The sequence below is a fragment of the Lissotriton helveticus genome, chromosome 6, assembly GCF_964261635.1.
Source record: "Lissotriton helveticus chromosome 6, aLisHel1.1, whole genome shotgun sequence".
NCBI lineage: Eukaryota > Metazoa > Chordata > Amphibia > Caudata > Salamandridae > Lissotriton > Lissotriton helveticus.
The window spans coordinates 712,829,296-712,855,738 of NC_136067.1; the positions used below are offsets into that span (position 1 = coordinate 712,829,296).

Below are 26,443 nucleotides of genomic sequence, written 5' to 3' on the forward strand. Positions count from 1 at the left end.
TGCTCACTTTGTTAGTCATGTGGCGAGGAAGACTAACGAGAAGGTAATGCCCCAATTACTTACTGGTAATCTTCATTACTCCGAGTTATTCTTCCTTGCCACATGAGTTCCCATCCCTCCCTCCCTGTCTGGCTATCCACTTCATGTTTGGGCTTGATAGTTTCAGGCTTTGGGGTTGGGCTGGCCCGTCTCTTATAGTGGTCATGGAGTGTAATGGGTCAGCCATTTTGGGAAGGGATGGGAGGCCTAGGAGGCTGACTTTTTTTTTGCTTTGGAGGGTTCTGGTGTGTAGCTGAAGCTCACTTTGTTAGTCATGTGGCGAAGAAGACTAACTCGGAGTAATGAAGATTACCAATAAGTAATCGGGGCAACACAGAGACATATTTATTTAAAATGGCCCGCTGCTACGTACATTCCCTGCACTGATGCATTGAAAAGGTCTTTGCATGATGTGCAACCGTGCAACAAGGAGCAGAGGTCTATGTGTGTTGTCTAGCATATGATTTGTACTGGAAGCATACCATTCAAGTACAGATTCCTAAGCCTAGATAAAGTATTAGTGCAGCTCACGCAGTGGATGTGTGCTGTAAACTACAGACCGCATGCAATGTGAGGCGTGCTTGAAAAATGTCCCTTTTTTAATGCTTGCTTCAAAGAGACATTATTTTTGTATGCAAAACCCCGTTTGCCTATCTCGTTGGGTTTTGTGTAAAAATCTATGGATGTTTGAATTAATCCGTCCAATTGAATTTACACTCCAGCAATGGTCCCTTCCCACAAATTGAAGCAAAGCGCTATTTGCACTGAGAAACGGGGACATTTCCAGAGCCAAGTGGCATTTGTGCTGGAAAGCTAATACCCTGGCAAGACTTTGATTGGCTTTGCGCCTCTGCCCTAGCACAAATCTGTAATTAATCGGGGCCCTGGAGCCAAATCTAAATAACTACTTTCCAAATACCATTTTGCACCGCACATTTGCGTTTACCGAGAGATGCGAAATAGGTGTTACAAGTGGCCACTTTAATGGCACTCAGTTTGCTGAAGTCAGAAGGATGGGAAACCTGAGTTGAGCTTGCAGAGGTTTGAACGCCTTTATGAAATAGACAGCTCGAGGCTCCACACTGAAGAAACACTGCGGCAGGATCTGTGTGGGTCAGTGGGAGGGCGCCCTGCTCTTTGCTGGTGATGGCTCCTGCTTACATGTCCAGCTCTTGCCCGTCAGCTCTTGAGTTCAGAGCATGAAAACCCAACCCGGTGGAGCAGAATTTCTCATCTCAGAGAGGATGCCGGGCATGGGCAGAATTTCCCACATCTCACAATGCCCTGTGGAGCTGAGGCCTACATGACACCAGGCATATACGTGCTCTATGGGAAGTCTGGAGGAAACTTTCGCAATTGCCTTCAGACAAATTTCGTGGTCAAAAGAGCAAGAAGGAAGGAAGGGAAGTGGGAGATGAGCTCACGTTAATATAGGGTGGGTTCTATGCTCAGTAAGCTACTGGACTCAAAATGCACTTCATCGATAAAGCCTACCAAGAACAAACCATTTTAAGATTTCCAGTAGCCACAGTCCTGCCTGATTTGCCGGGTCAGTAGAGCTAGCTAGTTAATTCTGGTAGGGCTTTTGCTACTGGAGCAGGACCGGGTGTAATTTGCAGATGGTTGCTATCGGTCTGGAGTAGGATAGAGGGCAAAAGAACAAGGGCATGAAATGTGCCCCCAGGAGCTCAGATTAGTAAAAGCATTCCAACCTGGCAAGAAGAGAGTTGGACGCTTAACAGGGACCGCGCATGCGCAGCAGAGGAAAACACATTGCTCATGTTATAAGGTGGCGTGCTCTGAGTTACCGCGCACAGCATGTGGCTGAGCACCCACACTGCCAAAACCACCCTGTTGTCATCATGCTCATAACCACCCAGAAGTGGGTTACACCACCTGTTCAGGGTGCAAGGGGTGAATCACAGCAGCAGGGTCAAGGAATGCGGCACTGGGAGAAAGAGGTCGAACTTGGACTTTTTTTTTTGTTTCCAAGGTAAACACCATGGGGGCAGATTTATGATAACAGGGCGCATCCCCAGGGATGCGCTAGTTTTATTGCGACGCTGCTCCGCCACCCATGGTGCGCCGCATTTACAATGCGACGCACCATGGGGCAAAATCGGCACAGATGCGTGACGCATCTGTGCGGTAAAGGTGGCGCATTGCTGGAGTTGAGTCGCAAGCGTGGCGCAGCTCCAGCAAGGCTCGGGGTGCCCCATCTTTACAATGCTGCGTCAAGACCTACGCCTGCTTCAAGCAGGCGCAGGGTTTTGACGCAGCATTGGCCTGAAAGTGACTGAGGGAAATCTTATAGATTTTACTCAGCCACTTTTGCGAGGCGCACCTGCCCCGGAACGCCCACCCTGCGCCAGAACGCCCACAAGTGGCGCAGGGCTTTACAACGTGACGCATCTGCCTAGATGCGTCACGTTGTAAATGGGTCGTAGGGATGCGCCACGTTTACGCCGCAGTTGCGTGACGCAAACGTGGCGCATTCCCAACATAAATCTGCCCCCATGATTTGCAGGAAGATGGCATGGTCAAGCCTTATAATGGACCATTTCCAAGATGGTGTCCAGTCCAAAGGATGTTGTTAGAGGATCAGATCGCATGAATAAATAAAGACTTTTTCCAGCGATGCGAGTTCCTGTTGACCAGATATAATGAGGCACTTTTAAGGAAAGGACATGTTGTAAGATAATTGTTCCCTTTTAATTCATTGCATTCTTCACCTAATTTTCGTTCCTGAGTTCTGATTGTTGTAACTAGACCGTTTGCTGGACTGTTCTCCAATAAGTTTGCCAAGAGTGTTTTTTTGTTTTCACTTCACGGGGTTTTCCTTCTATTTGGGGCCCTTTTTAAGTTCTGATTGGCACCTTTCAAATACAATATCCTGCATAGGGTGGCGCTCTGGCTACTTGGAGAAGTCACCCTTTCTTCAGGCCATCTAAAAGGTAACTGAACAAACCTTTCCAATTCTTGAAGCACCATTCATTAAAATGATGTTTTGCAATCATACATGGGTAACCCTAATGGCAGATGCATTTCATCAGCCCTCGCTCTGATGTTTGTGAACATAATTACAAATGCACTCTAGCCAATGCTGAAATATATATTTCTTTCATTCATTCTCCTGTGTGTTCACGTATAACTCTATTGCTCCAGGAAAAAGAAATAATAGGATCATTGTGTCTTCTCATTCCAGTTCAGAATGCGGATAATCTCCAGTGCCTGAATGTGCCTATCATCGCCAGTGGACAGTGTCAGCAGGCCTATCCAGCGGTCTACACCGACAACATGATGTGCGCCGGATTCATGCGCGGAGGGCAGAGCACTTGCTACGTAAGAATGACAAGTGCTCCTGCTCTTAGCTGCAGTCGGTGCTTCATTTGTTGGCCCATCTTTACCCTGCCCCAGTGCTTTAAGTGGGCCGGGTCTTGCCGGTGCTCAGCACCGGCAGTTCTTAAAAGCAGGTGCCGAAACAGGTCTCTATCGGGCTTACCATTTTTACCCTCGGGGTGGGGGAAAATAAAAAGGAACGCTGCAATAGTAGCACCCGTCACTGCTTTTGATGTAACTTCAAAGTGACTAGTTTTTCAATTTTATATAAAGCAAACATGAGCACCAGTTACATTTCAGAAGGAACGTTAATTTTTTGAATCACACGATGTTGAGGGGGTATCAGGATCGAACCTGCTATCTGAGGCTCGAAACTTGGTAGCGTCAGCTTTAGCCACAACCTCGCCTACAAGAGGCGAACTATTTTTAATGTTATGTAGAACAAAGTCATAGGTGTTGCTCATCTGTAGGTGTAATGCTACTTGCTGTATTACATATCTGGATGAATGGACAGAAGCAGCAAAATACCAGTCGAGCTGCACACTATGCTCTGCACAGATTTTTAGCGTAAGTGTTTAAAGCCACACCCTTAATTACACTGGGCACACCCCAACTCGGCTATGCAGTGAGCGCAAGGTAAAACGTTTTATTTATTTATTTACTTAGTTTACTCCGTTCCGTCGTATATTCGAGTCCACTACCCCCCACCCTGCCCCTCCCGTGCCCCGTCCCACCGCCCGGCAGCACTCCCTCTGCGAGCTGCCACTGATAAGTTGGAACATACCATTAAAACTGAGCCTTAAGACACTGCCAGCAGGTTAGAAGCTCTCTCTGTCATTGAATCAAGGGCCTGAAACACTAGCAGTAGGCCACATTCTCGTTTTCAGTAAATCTCACAGTTCCTGAGAGTGGCAATGAATCAAAATAATGGGTAGGTTGATAGGGGACTAGTATTTTTTTGTTTTTAGAAGAGAGAAAGAAGAAGAGAGATAGAGAATGGATGTTTGGACAGACAAAGGGAGAGAAAGAGAGAGAGATAGAAGGAAGCGAGGAAGGGAGAGGTGCAGGTTTGAACATTTTTGACAGGGCTGATTTTGATTTTGTAGCTGGCACTGCTGGTGCTTTACATGCGAGACCAACTAATTGCCAACTAATCAGAGACCAGTTCACGAATTAGTGAGCTGGCCTCTGATTGGACCCAACAGAGAACACAGCTGTTCCTTCTTCAGCCTGCAAAACACTGACAACAGAGTAGGCAGAAGGGAAACACAATCACATATGTGCAGACCTCCCAAGTTTTGAAAATTCTTTGGAGTGAGAACTAATTAGCACATTGGTTGGCATGATAAGAAGTAATACTGAAGTATACAAAAACAGATTCGATGGAATGCTTGAATTAATCTCAGCCATTGGTAATTACTCTGGCCTGCTTTCCAGTCCTTTGTTATTTTGCATACCATGTCACCCCGGTTTGGACCTAGCCATATGAAAATACGTCTTGACCCTGCTCCAATGCCAATGGCAAGCCCAAACTGCCAGGCCAGGTCCTCCCTGAATTGGAACATTAACAAGCTATGTGCAGTTTCAACTTGATTAGGGCTGTTAAAAAGTGGTTGTTGGTTGACTGGGCGATGAGCCCTGGTCAAGCAGCAACCACAATCCTAGTCAGGGTAAGAGGCAAGCAAACCCTAAATTAACCTGTGCTCACCCTCCAGTAGCTTGGCACATAGCATTCAGGCTTAACTTTACAGGCAGTGTAAAGTATTTGTGCAACATTTCAAACAGGAAAACAATGAACACACCACACAAAAAGATTCCACACCAGGTTGGATAAATAGAGCTTCATTTCATAAATACAAGACCAAAACGACCAAAACCCAATAAGTAGAACTTGAGTTATGAATTTTTAAAGAATAAAATAAACTGTAAAATAGCGCTTACAAACAGAAAGCGCCAACTCTGGGATATCTGTCCGATTTGACCAGGACAAAGACAAAAGTGCAAGCCAACCACGATGGAACGCAGGCTGTCCATAGGGACCCAGTTAGGCCTGCTGAACAAAAGTACCGTAAATCCTGGTTGTGGAGCATTTGAATGAATCCGTGCCGAAGATGTGTGAAGCAGACAATCAATGCGTTAGTTCTGAGGTGCAACGAGGCTGCGATGCAAGGTCTAGCTGCATCATTGTCAAAGATCCTGTCAACAGGGCTTGCGAATCAAAAGCCGGTGTCAAGGATGTGAAGAGCAGTGGAGACGATGTTTCAGTTCTGATAAGTGGTGAAGCTATGCAGAGGTTCGGCATCATCGTCGAGGCTGCTGTTATTGAGAGATGCGAGGTGCTTGAGCTGGGAAAAGCATCACATAATGGTGGTTCTGTAACCGATGTATTAGTCACAAGATGAGGGATGCAGCAGCAATGTAAGTCTTTTGTGACGGGTCCAATCCATGGAACAGCGGTGATGCATTGGTTCTGCTAGAATATGCACATCTCAGATGAGGAGTTGTGCCAATTCTACTCGGGGATGCACTGCTCAGCAGAGGATGCATTGGTTCCACTGGTAAAGCACCCATAGGCCCTCTTCCAAGGTCCAGGACTGGGATGGAATCACTTGGCAGGGTAGATTCACAGATGGCAGAGTCCGGGTGCAGAGCAGGTTGGTTGGAAGTCTTTTATCTCAAAGACTTCAAATCAGGAGGCTAGCTAACTACACCTTGGAGTCACTCTGGGTTCAAGTTATGCCTGTCCAGTTTTTCACAACTAGGCAAGAGGGCTGCAGGCCAGCATAGCAGGCAGTAGTTCAGCAAAACAGCAATCCAGCTGAGTGGAAGTCTTTTCAGCAGCACAGCAGTCCTTCCTGGCAAAGTCTTCACAGGTCCAGAAGTCAACTGAAGTGGTGGTATCTGAGGTCAAGCACTTATACCCAGTTGTGCCTCTGAAGTGGAGAAGACTTCAAAGACATGCCTTCGAAGTGCACAAAGATCCTCCCTTCCTACTCTGACTCCAGATTCACTACAGGGGGGTATGCAGCCCTTTCTGTGTAGACAGGACACATCCTATCTCAGGTGTAAGTGAGGATGTGCCCAGCTCCTCCCTCTCATCCTGTGAGATGGCCCATCGGGTCACACCTAAGCTCCCTTTGTGAATGGCTGTCTAGGAGGAATACACATAGTCCAACTGTCAACTACACACAGAAATTTGATCAGAGAAAGGCTACAGGCACCAAATGGCTAAAGTAAGTAAATGGCAACTTTCTAAAAGTGGCCTTTTCAGAATTGCAAATTAACACCTGATTTCACCATCAGTTTTGATTTTAAATTGTGATTGCCGATTGGAAATGACCCTTATCAAATGTAATAAGGAAATCCTAATGTTATCCTATAGGAGTTATAGGCCTTGCAGAAATGAGAAACGACTTTGAGAGTTTTTCATTACCATGGCAAGTAAAACTTACAAGTACATGTTCTGCCTTTTAAATATATGCACCCTGCACTTTGGGTTTCACAGGTCCTACTTTAGGAGTTACTTATATGCATAAAAAGGAAAGGTTTGTGCTTGGCAAAAGGTTCATATTGCTAGGTCAACATGGAAGGGTACAATTCCTACAGAGGCTTTGCAATGGCATGCCTGAAACATAGTTAAAGAAGTACTTAAGTGAGTGGCACAATTAGTGCTGCAGGTCCACTAGTAGCATTTAATTTAGAGGCCCTGGGCACAGGTAGTGCACTGTAATAGAGACTTAGAAGTACATTTAATATGCCAATTGGGAATGAACCAATATTACCATGTTAAGGGGAGAGAGTACAATCACTTTAGCACTGGTTAGCAGTGGTAAAGTACACAGATTCCTGATAACAGCAAAAAGGAGGTCAGAAAAGTGGAGGAGGAGGGCAAAATGTTGGAGGGGAGGACCATAGGAAGGCTGGCAGATCTAACAAGGGTTCATCAGCAACATAGCTTGGTTCCAGTGACACAGTGTAATGTGTAATGTGGCCCAGAGTAATTATCAGTGGCTAAAATTAATTCAAGCCTTCCATCCATCACCTTTTTGTATTCTTTAATGAGAGGAAACATTTACATCAATGGCAACATAGGATGGACCTTAATTAAAATGATTAAACAAAATCAATGTAAAATGAAAAAAATATCATCAGAACCTGGTTAATATTTTAAATACTGCCATCATCTGTGGGCCCCCTAAGTCCTCGTCAAATGGTATTATCGTGACAATTTTAAGAAGGGTGATAGAGGGGACCCCAAAAGTTACCGCCCAATCTCGCTCATTGACAGCAAAGTGAAAGTACTGGGAAGAATACTATTGGAGCATATGGAGACTTTGGCAATTGACAATGAGATTCTGACTTCTACCCTGTTTGGCTTCAGGAGTGGACTAGAAATGTTTGACCAATGTTTAAATATCCCTCTTATTCATTGTAAGTACGTACGGGTCAAGAAAGGATTACTATACCTCCCCTTCATAGACATAAGCTCAGCGTTTGACAACGTTGACAGAGATAAACTCTGGACCAAACTACTGGACTTGGGAATGGAGGCAGGGCTGGTGCACATCCTAAGTAAATTGCATGAGGATGTTTTGGGATGTGTCGTGTATGGCCTGAACGCACAAGCAGCTCCTCGAGGGAGTGCTGCAGGGTGGTGGGGCGGGGCGGTCGGGGGAGGGGCTGGTTTGGTGGTAGTGTACTCTGGCATACAGCCAAATGGAGGTAAGTAAAAAAATAAATAAAACTAATTACATAGCGTGCGCTGCATTGATATGTGGCGTTGCAGCGTGAGCAATGTAATTTGTTTTATTTATTTATTTCTTTACTTGCCTCCATTCAGCCCTATGCCGGAGTTTACTACCCCCCACCCTGCCCCACCCCATCGCCCCACAGCACTCCATCGAGGAGCCTCTACTGCCCGAACGGGGAGTGTACCCCTTCAATTAACATCAGAAAGGGAGTACACCAAGGCTGCGTCCTTGCCCCATTTCTCTTTAGTATTTACATCAATGATCTGGATAAATACCTAGGAAAGATTGTGGCCAATCCACCAAGGGCACGGACACGAGCCATCCCGTACTAATGTACGCAGATGACAGTGTCCTTATTTGAAGAACATGTGTGGATCTTCAGCGGCTGTTAGAGGCGTTTGTGGCATTCATGGGATCCACCTGCATTGGGAACCGCCTCCACTGTAAGTAGAAATAATACATGCAACAATAGGAGGAATGTCAAATGGGCTTTAGAAGCAGAAGATGATAAAGAGCAGGCGGGTATCTACAGTCTTTACGTAGACATGTTGGCCACACTCGAGACAGTAGAGCCAACTGCAACTAATCTTGTACATCTACACTCAAATCTTATGGGGCAAATAAAATTGCTCCTCACCAAAGAAAGCCGGAGGGCAACTTTGGCTTACACCCACCTAGATAGTAAACAAGCAAGCGTAGAAAGAGCAAAACAGCAATTGTTGACGCAGTAAAACTGGGTGATGGAAAGGGCCTATTGACAGCAAAGAAGGCCTACAAAGATAAACTAGTAAAGGTGAAAAGGGAGTGAAATAAGCCATTGTCCCACAAAAGCATTGAACATTTGGAGAGAAGGGGCATGGACCAAACTGGGCAAAAGAGCGGGACAATGGCAAAAGATAACATAGTACTTGCAGAAACTGCTCAGGCGCTGCATCTTCTAAAAAGGGAGAAGGCCCCAGGACCTGATGGCAACCCGGGAGATTTATATCTGTCTCAGCCTGAGATATGGGTCCCATACTTAAACGCTCTTAGCAATGCTATCTTGAGGGGGGAGGATATTCCCCTCTCTTGGTGCAGAGCAATCATTGTGCCTATTTACAAGAAGGGTAGGAAGGATGTAGCCTCCAAATACAGACCTATCAGCCTAATTGATATTAGCCAAAAAGTATTTGCAAGGCAAATTCTAATTAGAGTACAAGATTGGATATCTGACCATCGTATCCTTTATTTAGGGCAAAGGTTTGCACCTTGAATGAGGTCTTCCGCTCCAGGACATTGTGCTGGTAGTATGTTTCCCTGAGGCGAGAACATCTTAATGTCACCATCATTAATTTGAGGATGGCATTCAACCTGGTCCTTAGGGAGAACCTTTAGGCTGTGTTGGAGGCTTACGGTTTCCGGGATAATCTTTTAGGAATTTAAAAAACTTTGCACTTGGAATCATGTGCCCAGGTCAGGTGGAACAACTAAGGAGATTTAACAGCTAAGATAAGTATTACAAGGGGTGTCAGACAGGGGTGCATCCTGGTTCCCACACTTTTTAGCTTATACATAAATGGGAAAGTTGATCGGTTAGCGAAATGTAATCATGATTCACCCTAGTCAGCGGGCCCAGCATGCCAATTTTAAATGTTCGCTGATGACACACTTTTAATATCTCACACATTGTGTGAACTTCAGCTGTATTATCATTTCTCTTCCTACTGCCGCATAAGGGCCTAGAAAAAATGGTGCAAACCCTAAATTTATGGTACTAAACATCCATTGATTTTTCAGGGGTAATATGAGGATTGAGATGGTCCCTTTGGAGTGTGTAAAGTCCTTCGACTACCTGGGAGTAAGACTGTCTGATAAAATGTCTTGGGCACAACAGAAAAAGAAAAAGCAAGATGATCCTACTCCAAAGGGCCATGGCCACAAGGAGGAAATACAAGACTACCTCTAGCGGTGCAGTATCAGGGGCAGTGTATGACGCAGGGCTTTGGGGGTGGGCAGACATAACATTGCTAAGTAATGCAGAAAATCAGTTTATTAGATCCCTTTATAATCTCCCTAAAAGTGCCCCCCTTACTCCACTGCATTTCGACCTTGGCCTAAAAAGAATTGACCATTTGGCTTTACTAAAGTTTTAATGCATTGGTTTTGAGTCTAGAATACCCCTGAACTCAAAATTCATAGGAAAACCTTGGAGGAGATTATTAGCCTGGATAAGAAACTTGAAATTCCGTGGTTACGGAAGATAAAGGCTTTATGTGATGGAAGAGATATGGCTGCACCCTGATAGAATGACAAAGGGCACAATAGTAATACTGAAACAAGTCCATTGGGAAAATAGGCTGGAACAAATATGGAAATAACAAAAAGTGGGGAGCCTCACAGAGGTGTTTTTGAGTCATAAAAGTGGCCTTTGCTTTGAGCCTTTTATAGACAGATTTCAACCAACCCAGGTGAAAATGCTGTACATTACGTTTAGGGTTGGTATTTTACCCCTAAAATTCCTACATTTCTAAATGGGATAAAAACAGCCATAAAACTCTCAATTGTCCCTTTGTCTTCAGACAGAGGAATCTATTGAGCCCTATTTATTTTTTTGTCCTATCTATACCACACCTCGTAAGAAATGGATCCTTCCAGTGTGTAAGTTGCTGGCAATTGTTCATTACTGCGAAAGCATTCAGAATTTTTAGATGCGCCACAAAGAGATAATTGTGTTCATTGTGACCAGATTTCTGTTATTGGCATGGAGAATTAGAGCTACAAAGTGAAAGGGGACTCCTTAGGGGAATGGTCTTCTGACACTGGTCTACCAAGCATAGGATGCACTAAGGATTTATTTGCACTGTTATTTAGCAGAGTGGGGTTTTGGAACCATCGCCCTTAAATGTTGCATTGATTTAAACTCTTCTTTTAACATAAGTTAGTTGATCTGTTTTAAATATTATTATAAGGATTAGGTCAAGGTATATAATTAGTCTCACCCCCCTCTCCCTGAGCCAAGTAGTCACAGGAAGCAGTACCTTGGTGAAGCATTAAGGGGCGGACGATAGTCTGAAGGGGAGACTGCAAAATTGGTATAGCTTTCCCTCCCATGTGAATTTCTGATGAGGTTTCCAAATCGGAATTGTCAGGTAAGCGTCTTTTAAGTCCAGTCTTGTTGGCCAGTCCCCTTTTCTTAAGATGTCTCTATAAAGGTGTATTCCCTCCTTCTTGAAGTGATGGTAAACTACCCAGTGATTTAAGACCTTTAGGTTTATGACTGGTTTCTGTACTTTGTTTTTCTTCTCTACCAGGAAGATATTGCTGAGGAAGCCTAATTGTGTGCCCTCAATAATTGCACCTTTTTTTAATATGTCTTTTATCTCCTGGGAGACCAGATTTTTGTCTTTGGATGAGAAAGAAATCTCCAGTGGTGTCTTGTTTGGGAGGGGATATTGGTGAAGTCTATCTTGTAGCCCTTCACTGTATTCAAGACCCAAGGGTCTTGGGTTAATAAGTTCCAATTGCCAGCGAATTGGCGTAATCTCCCGCCCACCCTGGGAGAAGTATTTGAAAGGTCTTTCAACGTTCCTACCTGATGAAAAGGAACGTTGTCTCTGCTCGCCTCTGAAGGGTCGTCCGCGGTTCCTCTGCCTTTGTGGGTAGAATTGCTGGGTGCCGTAGTTGCTGTTGAATCTGCCGCTACGGCCCAGGAAAGATCTTGAGGGTAGTATTCCACGGCCGGGGAAACGACCCCGCATTCGCCCGGCCCTGGTAAAAACTCTGTTGTAGAATACTTTTTAAATTTCTTTCTGTGACTTTTGGATAGAGCTAAAGGCACCAACATATTTTGCCATTTCTTAATGAAATCTTCCCCAAGCGAAGACCTTGGGAGTTAGGACGTCCATCTTTTTTGGCTAATTCGATCAGCTTAGAGTCGATCTTCAATAGCACCCCCATCCTTCTCTACGTGGAGATGTCAGTATTGGCATTGTCTATAAGGCATATTGCCCTCTGCACTCATTCTCTGGGGGGGCATATTATCAAGAACGGCGATAAAATTATAACTGATTTAGCGGCAGGAAACTGCCGCTTTAGCGGCAATAATGGGCTTGATGTCCATGTGAATTCCCATAGCAGCGCAGGTTCTGGTGTTAACCTGTGCTGCTATGGGAATTCACAAGGGCATATTATCAAGCCCATTATCGCCACATTAGCGGCAGTTTCCTGCCGCTAAAGTGGCGATAATTTTATCGCCGTTCTTGATAATATGCCCCTAAGTTCATTAGGGTCAATTTGGGTATCTCCCAGGTAGGCTGACTCGGCCATCTCGAATATTTTGGTGAGTAGGCCTATGGTGTCCAGAAGATGGTCTTAGCAGGATTTTAGCCCTTTGTCCAAGCCTTTCCTGGGATCTTTGGCATTTTTAGCTATGAAAGCTACTACCTTGGGATCTAGTTCTGGGGTGATAGCCACTTTTTTTGGGTAGGGAGGGGCGTGGACATTCAGACCGTAGTCTGGATCTAACTTCTTTGGGAATCTCTTTCCTCAACCAAAAAGAGAGGTAGTCCGTGACGTGTTGGGAAGGGGTCCATTCTGGTGATAAGGGGTGTTTTATTAATAGAGGTTCGAACATTTCCTCACCAAATGGATCCACGATTCCCATATTGGATCCTGAGGCATTGGATGCCTCTTCGGAGCTTCCCATTCCCCTTCCTTCCACTTCTACCGCATCTGTATTGAACCCAGAAGAGCAGGAGAGCTTGATCGTTGGTTCATAGCTGTCATCGCTATTGATATGGATAGGAAGCTCAGGGCCTTTATCTCGCCCGTCTGGGGTGCCCAAGGCACTAGTCTTGTCACTGCCTTGAAAGCCTGATGATGGGATGGAGGTTTGGGATTGTTTGCGCCCTTTTGTTCATTTCCTCCAGAAGCCCTCTTTTTGGGAGCCTTGATTGCTCCTGCTTGTTTACTGGTAGAAGGGCGTGATGATAAGTGGGAGATAGACTCTAATTTTGTATTAATTGTCTCATCAATTGAGCCCAAAACCTTCTCTAGGGCTTTATTAACTAGTTCCTCCAATTTAGTCTCAATAGTTGGTTGATGTAGGGGTTCAGACATTGTTAGTAGGATTTATAAATCCTTTAGAAAAGGTATTAAGGAGATGGGGAACTGTATAGGATCTTCTGAATCCTTTAGAAAATATTTAAGAAGGTGGGGATTAACCCTTGATGAAATCCTTTAGAAAATATTTAATAAGGTGGGGGTTAACCATTGATGACTCAGTGTTTTTCCTCTTTTTTGTTTTTATGAAAAAGAGCCTAGTAGAATTCTTGGAAGTAATTTCCTAACTAGCGCGAGAAGCGTGTGAGGTAAAACATCTGTTGAAGAGACCGAGGCAGTTATTGTTGTAACTGTCGGTATAAATGATACGTCGAGAAATCAGCTGATTGTGGTGTCCCAACGTGTAAAATGGCCGTATTCATTCAGGGTATTGTGTTTTACCCAAGCACCTAAAATGGCCACCACGCACGTAATGAACGTGCGTGGGTGCCTGCCAAGGTGCTTTCCTTTAGTGAGGTGAACCCAGCCCTCCTCGGCGAGCACAATCGCACTGAGGGGGGCGGATCAGTGTAATCTACCTCTCTGCCTCAATAGCGGGGAGCAGGGAGTAATTAACCGCTGTGAAGCCTATAGCTGTGAGGGGCCATCATGTTGTGAGGGGTCGCGGAGCGAGCCTAAAAAAGGATCGGTCGGGAAGACGCGCTTGGTCGCTCTCGCGTGTCTCTATGTCCGGTAGGCAGTTTTTAAAGTAAACAATGTGGTAAATAGCCTAATCCGGTTCAAAATAAAACCGGAGGGAAGGGTGAAGGGAGGTAGAAGAAAGGAAGGGGTATTTATCCCATTAGCCCAGAGATTGGTATAGTAGGGAGTTCAAGAAAAAATAGATCAATGTCTGGAATGATAGAAGTTTAGTTCAAAAGAGTATAAAAAGGAGTTCAAGTTATACTAGCTAAGTGTTGTATGGAAAAAGTCACAGTGACCATATATGAGTATAATAAAAAAAGATATATATTTATTATGAGCTACAGACATCAGCTGGTGTCCCTCTCCAGGCTAGCAAGCAACTGCCATACCAGGCAAGAAGTGAGAACACCGAAGTGGGGAAGGATCTAAAAGGAATGAACAGATTAAAGGGGCAGTGAACATGAAGTAATAAAGCATGAAAACGAGATACAACATATCCTCATTCCCTCGGTTGAAAAGAAAGAAAGAAAAAAAGGAAGGAAAAAGAACTAAGGGTCATCACAGTAATAATCCTGCAAGTAAAAAGGAGGTTTCCTGGTTCTGCTCGTTGAGTCGTGACCCTCTTCAGAACAAGCATTAACCACCACCTTTCCACTTGCAACCACATCACCCACATCCACATCGGCATGTCTTTTGTAAAGAGCCACTCTTCTAAGATTCCAGTGTTTACCATTGTCCAAAACAACATACCTTTCATGAATCGATTTGACCTTGTACGACCCCTTAAACTTAGTCAAACCACCTGAAATCCGCCCAGGTTTCACTTTGACCAAGTCATTCACTCTGATTCTGTGAGGGAAATCCGGTACCGATTTTACAGCCTATTTGACTCCACTTGGATTTCCCAAACTCACACACTCCTTCATCCAAGCAGGAATTAGCTTAGTGCCAGCTGGACGACCCCTCAGCACAGTGAAAGGAACCATACCAGAAGAATAATTCTCGGTCGTGCGGTATGGCCAAATCAACTCCTCCACCATGCATTTCACAGAACCGCCAGTAGCCATAGCCATTTGGATTGCACCTTTGACCATGCGGTTAGCCCTCTCGACCATTCCGTTACCCTGTGGGTTGTAAAATGAAGTCCTACTATGAACAATCCCGCAGGCACACAGAAACATTCTCATTTCCTCAGAGGTTAACTGAGTCCCGTTATCAGTTATGAGTTTCAAAGGAAACCCTTCCTCCCTGAAAATCTCAGTTAACAATTGAATTGTCACTCTAGTGGTTATTTCCTTGCAAAACTTGACAACTAACCACCTAGAATACACATCAATCAGCACAAGGGCAAATCTCAAATCCACAGTAAGGCCATTGAAAGGACCTACAAAATCCATACAAACAGAATGCCAAAGAGCAAGAGGATCCTCAATAGAGCCATGAGAAACCTGACTGCCCAACTTTAGTCTCTTCTCACTCTCAAAACAGTCAGAACACCTCTCAACCCAATCAGAAACATGTTGATCCATTGACGGCCACCAAAATATTCCCTCAACCTTTTTTTTGTGAGTGACTGACCCAAATGGCCTTCGTGTGCTAACTTGAACAGAGTGAACCTCAAATCTTGTGGAGGGATAAACTTGTCACCCTTCATTACTATATTCTGCTCTTTGTCTAAAATAGACAGTTCATCTAACACTTTCAAAAATGGTCTGACTGCACACTCAAGAGTGCTCTCCCGCCTGATCCCCTTAACGATCAATTCCTTCACCTTATGCAACACACCATCACTTGCCATGCTCTCATCCCATTTTTCCTTTCCTATTGCACCGGAACAAAACTCAACTACATCGCCAACCGGTGCTACCGAACCTTCACACAAAGATGACTCAACACCAACCCGATCAACCTCCTGCCAGGGTAGGGGAAGTCTCGACAAACCATCTGCCAAGTTATTCTTCCAACCGAGAATGTACTCCACCTTGCACAAATACTCTTGCAGTCTTGCAGCCAACCTTGCTAACCTCGCCGAGCTTTTCCCAGCTCCACCCGGCGACAATATCCTCACTAATGGCTTGTGGTCAGTCTGTAATCTGAAAAGCGATCCCCACAGATACATCCTGAAATAAGCACACCCCCATGCCGCAGCAAGTGCTTCTCTCTCTATTATAGAGTAGTTCCTCTCCGAAACAGTAAGGGACCTGGATGCCAGTCAGAATAACTTTATTCGGCTTACTCAAAAGCCATACAAAGAAGGAGAAATAAAATACATTTCATATAAAATGTTCCTATTTACACAGAAAACATTAAATGAATAACAATATAACAAACAATTAAAAAAGTGTAACATTTGCACATAGGTATAAATGCAAAAGAACATTTTACTCTAAAACTAATCTTGACAGACAGCTTTCACCCTTAAGGCGGCTACCAGAAAACTAGCAATACAGAAAGTAACGTAGGGATTGGGTAATAATTGTAGGTAGAGCAAAGCCGGTCTCACTTGGGTGAAGCCGGCCTTTTTAAATATAGGCAACAAATATTTTTTCCTTGGCTCTGAGAACAACCCGCAAAACATAACAAAATGCATCGTATCCTGCACTGAAAACTGGTCGCAGCTACAGGGCAAAGCTAATTCTGGCTTCTGCTAATTTTTAAAAGAGCCTAAATAAAAATGTAGCAAATTAAATCTGAATTTGGTTAGAAGAAACCTATGGAAGGGAGTTGTTACAAAGCCAAGGTAAGGTGCAAGTGATAACGAGTTAGCCAGTAAACAATGGTCCCTCACTGCCGGTTTTACCAATTCGCATTCTTCGCGGCATGCTTCCTTCCTTTCCATAAAGGACTTTTTCACAAAATCAATGTCTTGGATCTTAATATTCTCAGGGGAGGTGAAAAGCTCCGGACGGCCTAGGTCTGAGAATGCCCTGGTCAGATAAGCCAACCAAGGAATCTTGTTGGATTTATCCAGGGACAGCACGTCAGACATGATCTTGTGGTTCAGTGGGAGTTCTTCATTCATCCACATTTTCAGCCAAAGGATCAAGGGGGCCATACTCAGCTTATCAGAAAGAAACTGTAGGCCCACTTCTTTGTGGATAGAATAAGTTGGGGTCGACTGGGGAACAGAGAGTAGGGTTCTGATAAATCTGTTCTCCGCTTTCTGAATTGGTTCTACATTTACATATCCCCACAATGCAGAACCATATAGTGCAATAGCTACAGATTTACTGTTATAGATTTTTAGTATAGCTTCCATAGGCCTAGCCCCTAACCTACCGGCAAAGCCCAGGAGCGCTGATGATGATCTAATAACAGCCAACCTCTTGGCTCTTACCTGCGGACCCCAGGACCCTTTCTGGTCGAACAATACGCCTAAATAGGGGAATGTAGATACCCTAGAAACCATATCCCCCCTGCATGTGAATGTTTTATTTCTCTTCTTGCGACACTCTCGACCCACCACCATTGTGTGTGACTTGGTTACGTTTATCTTAAGATCCAGTTGCTCCATAAACGAACCAAAGGCATTCAAAAGGCACTGGAGGCCAACACCCGTGCGGGCAATCAGCACGGCGTCGTCCGCGTATAGGAGCGCCGGAATCTTAATCGCTCCTACACGCGGGACATCGGCTTCCTGGCCCCCCAGATGTGCGCCCAGGCCATTGATATAGATGGTGAAGAGCAAGGGGGCTAAAATACAGCCCTGCCGCACCCCCCTTAATGATCTAAAGGGAGTGGTGCACCTGCCCTCATTTGTTACGCGTACACTAGAAAAGAGTTCTTGATGCAGGGTAGCTATAAAGGTGACCAATGCCTCATCAATACCCATCTCTAACAAGATGGACCACAACTAGGTCAAAAGCCGAGGAGAGGTCCATAAATGCAAGATACATGGACCCCTCCTTGGCCACAGTATATTTGGAGATGAGCAGATGTAAATTAGCGCACTGTTCAATGGTACCCTTTCTTTCCCTAAAGCCGTATTGAATTTCAGATAACCCACCACAGTTCTCAACGTTCTCCCTCAGCCTGGATAAAAGAACTCTACCTAGAATTTTTACTGACGAGTCCAAAAGGGATATAGGCCTATAGCAGGCTGGATCATCCCGCAAACCTTTTTTAAAAATAGGGACAATGGTAGAGGTATCCCAGGAGGCAGGTGCAGAATTACCATTAACAGCGTTAAACACATTTGCCAAAACTTCAGCCCACAATTTTGGTGAGTACATGAAAAAGTCGGCGGGAACACCGTCAGGGCCAGGTGCCTTATGCTTTTTAGTGGCCAAGATGGCTTTTTCCACCTCATTTCGGTTAAAAAAAATGGGGCGGATAACTGAGGTTTTCAACGGGACATCATTAGTCGCGTCACCAGTATCCCCATAGACATTTTTAAAGTGTGACAGCCATTTTTCATCGGAGACAACACAGTCCATAGATTCGTTGCTGTCATCCGAAAAAAAAGGCTGTTTAATGATCTCCCAGAATTTTTTACTATCTTTCAGGACTGCCACTGAAAGGAGGCTATCCCATGCTTCTTGTTTGATGATATCCTTTCGTTTTTTAACAGCTAGCTTATAGATCTTCCTAAGTCTGGTGATCTCACTTTTTACCCTAGGGGTATTTTTTAGGGCTACCAGCAATGATCTATGTGCTTTGGAGCATGCTGTATCAAACCAGTGCTTATTTCCTGGGGTACCTTTTTTTGTCTTTGCTAGAAGATCCTGTGATACCTGCCCGCATATTCCCTCAAATGCCTCAACGATTTCTTGGCCCTGGGCACAGGGATTTTTACAAGTCTCAACCTGGTCCTTGATTTTAACAAAATTTTCTGCGTAGAAATTTTCCGGTACCACCTTTGCCCATTTCATGCGTCTGCCTTGGTCAGAAGTCCTCAGGGGGTGGGCAGGCCTTACTGTCAACGGCGATGGTCCCATATGCCCTCCCCACGCTACTTCTAATTCTACCAGGTTGTGGTCGCTAAAGTGTGATTGTACTGTACGATAAGAGATAGCCCGGTTTAGGATTCCCAGGGATATGAATATATAATCTATAATTGTGCCTTGAGGGATGCCAGTGAAGGTTGGCAATCTAATGCCACCGTCTGGTTCATGCAAATCGAAATTTGCAAGAAGATCTTCCAGCTCCTCTCCCTCTGTGGTGTGTTCAAAGTGGGGTCCCTCTAGGCCATCATCCCATTCAATGCTACTTTTCATACAAATTAAGTTACACGGATGGATATTAAAATCGCCTAATAAAATGTATTCAATATCAGACTTAGTATTCTGACTGACCAAATTTAGAATATTATCTAAATCAGTGATGTTTCGACCTCTATGGTCGCAATTCCCTGAATTATAGAAGTTTATAAAAATAGTCCTGCTGATGTTATTAGTCACTCTTTCTACCATCAGAATGTTTGGCGAGTTAGTACTAATCTGCCTACAGCTTCCCTTTAGGTCTAGTGAGAACAAAATTAGAAGGCCTCCCTTTGCCCTCCCCATACGACTGGGAACAGCTGCTTTAGTAAAACTAATAAACCCATCCCACCAAAGGTTGGCAGAGATGTCCCAGGTTTCCTGGAGGGCGATGATGTGGTGGCCTAAAACAAAGTTTGACCATGCCTTATCCTGTCGCTTGCCATTTAGCCCTGCTATATTCCAACTTATCAACTTACAGGAGTCTCTGGTTATCTTAGGTTCAGGATACCGCACAGATGCCCCTGCATTATTATGTGGTAGTTGAGTTGGTTCTTTGGGACCCGCTTTCAATGGGCTCTGTGGCTTGTCTCTGGCAAGGCACTGATTCACGCAGTGCTCAGACAGATATGACATGGGGGGATGGTCATGTCTAGGTATAATTTGGTCTTCCTGCCCCGTCTGAAGGATGGGCTCATTAGGATTTAATCCATTAGTGTGTGGGCTATTCCGATCTAATTGTTGGGTTATAGCATTATTTCCCAGATTAGTAACCTCTGTATGTCAGTCACAATCATTTAGGTTGGACAAGACTCCGTACCTGTTCCCTGTTCCAAAACCCCAATCAAAAGGGGTGGCCGCCTGACCCCAACCGTTCACTACTGTGTTCCACATAGGCTGTGGGGACCTGGATGCAAACGCTACCGTCTTCAAACCAGAAGAATGAACCTGGGCAAGCACAGCACCCAAACCAACTCCGCTTGCATCAACAGTCAAGACGGACTCCATGTTGGTATTAAAAGGTGTTAAAATACCAGCTTCACATATCTCTTTCTTAATACCAACGAACGCACTCTCCTGTTCTTGTCCCCAACTAAACTTACAACCCTTCCTGAGCAATAGTCTTATTTTCTCCGTTTTATCCGCAAAATTGCAAACAAATTTTGCGTAATACTGTATGAGACCGAGAAACGACCTCAACTGATCTTGATCAACGGGTGCTGGTGCCTTCCGTATGGATTCCAACAAGTCACGCTTTGGCCTCACCCCGTCCGCCGACAAGGTATAACCCAGGTACTCCACCTCTTCCACTGCAAACTTGCATTTATCTTTCCTCAAAGTTAACCCGGCCAACTCCATCTTACTTAACACCGCCTTCAAGATTACATCATGCTCCTCTTTTGTTCTGCCAAACAACAACACGTCATCTTGAAAATGAATAACATTTTCCACACCACTCAACACCGAACCCATCATCCGCTGGAACACTCCTGCTGCCGACGCTAACCCGAAAGGCATCCTAGTAAATTGAAAAATGCCTTCGGACGTGATAAACGCCGTCAGATGTTTCGACTCCTCATGGAGTCTGATCTGATGATAGGCACTCCGCAAGTCTAACTTCGTGAAGAATCTACCACCCTTCAACAACAGCACCAACTCATTTATATTAGGAAGAGGGAACCCATCCGCGATAATATTACGGTTAAGTGTGCGCAAATCAACACAGAATCTGTATTTGCCATCAGATTTGGTCGTAATCACGACTGGCGAAATTCAACTTGAGGTTTCTATCTGCTCAATGACCCCTTGATCCAACATTTCGCTCAACAACCATTTTACCTCAGCTCTAGCTACAATAGGTACCTTGCTGACCTTATGTTGCAAAGGAACAGCATCCGGTTTTAACATGATTCTATGCACATAGCCTTTTAACTCACCAATCTCTTCCTTAAACAACTCAGGCATCCCATCAACGATCGACAAGGTGGGTACTTCATCCACCACCATCACTTGGTCATCGGCCCTCGGATTCAACACAATATGTAGATCGTATTGGTGTCCCCAACCCAATATGGCTGGACCAGACTGGGCAACGTACACCTTACCCCTCACAGTTCTTCTTTTGAATGAAATATTAGCAGACATAAACCCCACAATCTCAATCCTTTCACCCTGGAACCCACCCGGATTGATGTCTTTCGGTTCCAACTCAACCTTTGGCCAATTCACACAAAATAAGCACACGGGAATAATGGTCCAGAACGACCCTGAATCCACCATCAACTCAACTTGCACATCATCAATCTCAAACATCGCCTTTGGCCTCACCCGCCTCTTAGGATTCACATCTGACTCTTCATCGCTCACATACAAAATTTTATTCACCCCCTCAACGTTATCAACCGTAGCGACATCAGTTTGTTCTTGTTGAACAACAGCAATCTTCCCTCTTGAAACAAACTTGCACATTCGTTGAAAAGTGTCCCCGCTTTCCGCATTTCAAACAATCTTTGTCTAAGGCAAAGCATTTTTTATAATCAGCCGTTTGGTACGTGCTGCCACACCTTGAACACATTCTGTCTCTACTCTTATAAGAGTCCCCGTTACCATAAGTATTATTCAACTTTTTGCCTACATACTTCTCACTCTTCTCATAGGATTTCTTTCCACCCACAGCTCCCACTTCCTCAACAACATCTACACACGACACATTCTCTTTTGAACTATCCTTGCGTTCCATCTCCTTCATGCATGCACCAGATTCTTCAACTATCTTAGCAATGTCAATTGCATTCTGCAAAGAGGGATTCTTTGCCGCCCACAGCTTCTCTTGCATCTTCTTGTTCGCACACTGGACGATGAGCTGATCCCTAATCATTTCGTCCCTGATGTTCCTAAAGTTGCATTTCAACGATAACTCTCGTAGGCGAGTAACAAATTGGTCCACACTCTCCCCTTGACGCTGGGGCTGCGTGTAAAATTTGTGTCTTGCCATAACTATGTTGACTTCTTTAGAGTATCTTTTCTTCAAACAAGCTTTTGCCTCCAAGTACACATTTGTAATGGCTCTTCCTTCTGCGTTAGTTCCTGGGCACAAAAATTTAAAAGCGTGTTGTCCTTCCTTCCCCAAGGTGCTCAATAATAGCGCCTTTTTCCTGGTAGCACTGAAGTCCTTGCCATCAATCGCCTCGATGTAATTCTCGAATACCTCAATCCACTCTTCCCATTCTATTGGAGGGTCCCCGCTTTGCTGTAGAAATAATGGTGGCATAACTACACTATTGCTTTCCATTTTCGTCGTTATGCTTATACTGTGCCTCAACTGTTTCCAAAAATAGTGACGTGACAGAGACTAACTAAATTATTATTTTTTTTTATATATATTTAAAAAAAGTTTTTTTTTAGACTGCTACACCACGAGTTATGCTGCTCCCTGCGAGCTACTGGAGACAATAGTCATACAACATTACTCACTGGACCGCTTTCGCTCCGATATTTCCCGGAGCTGTCTCTCCCTTCGTGCTCGTCTCTCGTTACTTAGCAACCATTCGTGTTGAAGGAAGCAAAAATATGGCCGCCGTCACGTTATGAATGCGTCGGGATGCAACGTGATGAGCCAGGAGGGGCTGCTACTCTCTCTCGTCAGAGGAACAACAATGTCAGCGTTCTCAATGGCAGCGTTCTCCAAAGGAACCGCGTCTCGTGCCAAGCGTTGGTGCCTTTTTTAAATGTCGCACAGTCGTGACTGTGGCCTCAGGTAAGCGTTACAGCCTCGATACAATCACGTACTAGGCCCGACAATGTACATCCAAAAGTTGGCACAGACAAAGATGCTGTCCTCGATGCACGGATGAGTGAGATAAAAAAAATGAACAGTACTCACTCCGTGATTCCTTAACTCCACAGCTGTATGCTCCGGCCTCTCCAATTTCCAATCTGGAGTAAATGAAACACAGTCTCGATACAATTCAATTTAGTCACGCAGCACAGTAGTTCAGCATGGAAAACAAATTCTTCCTTGTCAGTAACTCTGCGTTACCGGATACACGTGTGGTTCTCTCCACCAGCTGGTAATACATCTATCAGTAGCTTCTTCTCGAAATGCTAGCTTTCCATCGCCAAAAATGTTGTATGGAAGAAGTCACAGTGACCATATATGAGTATAATAAAAAAGATATATATTTATTATGAGCTACAGACATCAGCTCGTGTCCCTCTCCAGGCTAGCAAGCAACTGCCATACCAGACAAGAAGAGAGAACACCGAAGTGGGGAAGGATCTAAAAGTAATGAACAGATTAAAGGGGCAGTGAACATAAAGTAATAAAGCATGAAAACGAGATACAACACTAAGCAACATCCATCAATATACAATAGTAATGAAATACAATATTCATGAAATAAGCATAAAAGCGCTAAGCTCGTAAGGAGTATACTTATCTTTGTGAGCAGCAGCAACAAAGAAGAAAGATGGCTGGTCATGGAGGGACTTTATAACACTTTGGAATGTTCATTGAAGTTCTGTGTTCTTCAATTGTTGCTGCTGAGCTGTGGCAATGAAGGAGATTTCCACAATACGGCCTCTGTGTCGTGGCATCAATTTAGAGCCACCAAGTGAAAGGGGACTCCTTAGGGGAATGGTTGCTTCTGACACAGGTGTACCAAGCATAAGATGCACTGTCACTTTAAAGTCTGGTGAGGTTGTATTTTTACTGATATTTAGCAGAGTAGGATTTTGGAACCATCGCCCTTAAATGTTGCATTGATTTAAACTCTTCTTTTAACATAAGTTATTTGATCTGTTTTAAATATTTGTATACTTATTTATATAGTAGGTTCGCCCCTGTTATTTAATGATGGATGTAAACTGTTGTATGTTGCATGAAATTTTATGGTTATAAAGCCGAAATTAAGTATTGAATGGAATAAAATAACAGCATAGCCTCACTGAGGCAGGAGAAAGACTGACACAAACTGTGCCACAACTCCCCACTGTGTTGAAAGCTGTTCCACTTATCAAATGAAGGGTCAATAGAGGGCTCCCAGGGAGGTGTGTTTACTTCCTGAAGGTTCTGCAACTCCCAGGAGCCCCTCTGCAAAAAGGTGGGCTCTGTCAGACATGCATTGAGAGGTTAGGTTGTAGCTTTTCGTAGCTTGCTGTGAGTGATTCTTCAACCTGATCACCAACTGTGTATGTCTCACTTACTAGGAGTGAGACTTATGGTCTCCGTATGCCATTTTTTTTTTTTTTTTTTTTATTAAGTTGACTGTAGCATGGACCTGGCATCCTGCTGTTCAGCTAGTGTATGACATGAAATTGTTTTTAAAATAACATTTAAGGGAAGCCTATTTATAAGGAGGCATTCTCGAAGCACAGGTTGGAAATGTGCAGAACACTCATGATGGTGATTTCACCACTCTTCGATTGAGTCCAGCTGTATGACATAATTTGTAATTTCAGGTCCTACTGCCCATTTCTTTCAATGCCGATGCAAAAGTTTATTTACACTTCACTGCATCAAGAGTAAACAAGCATTGGCAGTCTGTGTTTAATATGCTAAGTCATGCAACGTAAGCATTTTAGAGCACCAGCAGTGGACAAAGAGAGCTATAATTGTAAGAGTCCCTCATGCTGTTCATGCAAGCGCTGGAGTGGAGGTGGAAGAATACAGTGAAACAGCTATAAGTTTGGGGGAAAGATGAATACTGCTCTGGGCTCAGCCAAGGCATGCTTGGCAATGTCTCAAGCCAAGTGCTGAAAAGGGGCTGGTTGAACAAAGCCATTGGTTAAGAAACAAATTACATTTGCTAATGCACGATTGTCTTTTTTTCCTTGCAGGGAGACTCGGGAGGACCTCTGGTGTGTAATGGACAGCTTCAGGGTGTTGTCTCGTTTGCTAAATGGTGTGCATTGAAAGGCTACCCAAGTGTATTCACCAAAGTCTGCAACTATAATGACTGGATCAGTCAAACCATGTCTAGTAACTAACGCATTTAACGCTTACAGTCAATAATAGTGATGGTTTCCTGAAACAAAACACTCATTTAGAAACAGATTCATACAAACATTATCTCCTCGTGAGTATCCATATATGATTCAGCATGTGATTATTGAGGTAGCACTGTCAGAACTGAGGTGTACCCACTTGTTTAATACCCTCCCAATGTGCCATAATGTGTTTCAGTTACATTACCTTGTCCTTTGTGATTCTTCAATAAAGAGATTTCTAAATGTAAACCTTTAATTGCACTAGTGATGCTGGCTAAGCAATTTGGTGTGGTTGGCAAAGACTACCTATTGGAGGTGCTGGGTGTGAGTGTGTGGGATTGTATATTGTGTGAGTGTCTGAGGATCTGCTGTTTGTGCAAGGGTGTCAAGCCACAGATGTAGGACTGTGGAGCCTGCACACTCTATGGGGACTGATGTCTTTGTGAGGCACGCTTTGTGTCTGTGGATGGATTGTAGGCTTTTTTATCGGAGGAAGGCAGGAAGTTGTGTTTATCTGCATATAAGGCTGCTTGTTATGTGCCAGGGACAGAAGCACAGAAAAACAGGTGGAACAAACGACAACCCAAACAGGAAGTTGTGTCATACATCAGTGGGTATCACAAGACTGCTTTGAGGCATTGAGGCCTCCTTGAATGGCTTTTCATGAAAGAGACAAATATTCCTTTAAATATTCAGATAATATACAGTATTATGTAAATCTGGCACGATGAATAAAAAAAGAACTGCAATTGCTAGAAAAAGCACATGCTTTGGGCCTATGAAACTGAGCGTAGCTGATCTAGCTGTCAATGAGCAAAACGCATGGGCTGACCCTAAACAGGTATGGTATTGTTACTGATGGAAAACTGGTCTTCAGTCTTTCTGGAAACTCTCTGCTGGAGCTACATCAGCACAATTCCACAGAAAGGGACCAACTCAGAAGAAAGGGCCACTTTCCAAAGCATAGAGCTCGGATAAAAACATCATTTGGTAGGGCTTTAGCACTGGGGGTGCCTAGGGCGACAATCTTTGTTGGTGCCCACCGAAAAAACTCCTTCTCCGTGAATTCCATCACTACAGTGCTCCACCAAAACCCCTCATCTCTCCATAGCTCTTCACTCACATGCATTTCGTTTTTTTTATAGCACTACTCACAGAGGTTTAGGGTTTTTGATTACCTTACATCACACACACATTATACAGAGCCAATGAAACATATGTGTGTGAATCAGTCTATTAGAAATGTTACACAAGACAATCAGCATTACAAGGTGTAGGAGTTAAATGTCACTGATTCTAGTAGGCAGTATATTTTAAGAGTGTTTGGTCTGGTGAAATACAAACTTAGGATTTAAAGCTTACCACAGTGGTTGGCTTTACTAATAAGAATATATTTCTACCTAA

The 26,443-nt window shown here is 44.1% G+C and overlaps 1 protein-coding gene across 2 annotated transcripts in view; it reads left to right on the top strand.

Annotated features, from left to right (window-relative positions):
* LOC144761502 (trypsin I-P1-like) overlaps positions 1-25,282 on the top strand; it is a 52,017-nt gene extending 26,735 nt beyond the window's left edge. For both annotated transcript variants that reach the window (XM_078646832.1, XM_078646831.1), the window contains exons 4-5: positions 3,245-3,381; positions 24,890-25,282. In XM_078646832.1, the coding sequence (XP_078502958.1) occupies positions 3,245-3,381; positions 24,890-25,039 (287 nt within the window). In that variant the 3' untranslated portion in view covers positions 25,040-25,282. The remainder of the gene's footprint in view (positions 1-3,244; positions 3,382-24,889) is intronic.
* Positions 25,283-26,443: the final 1,161 nt, after the last annotated feature.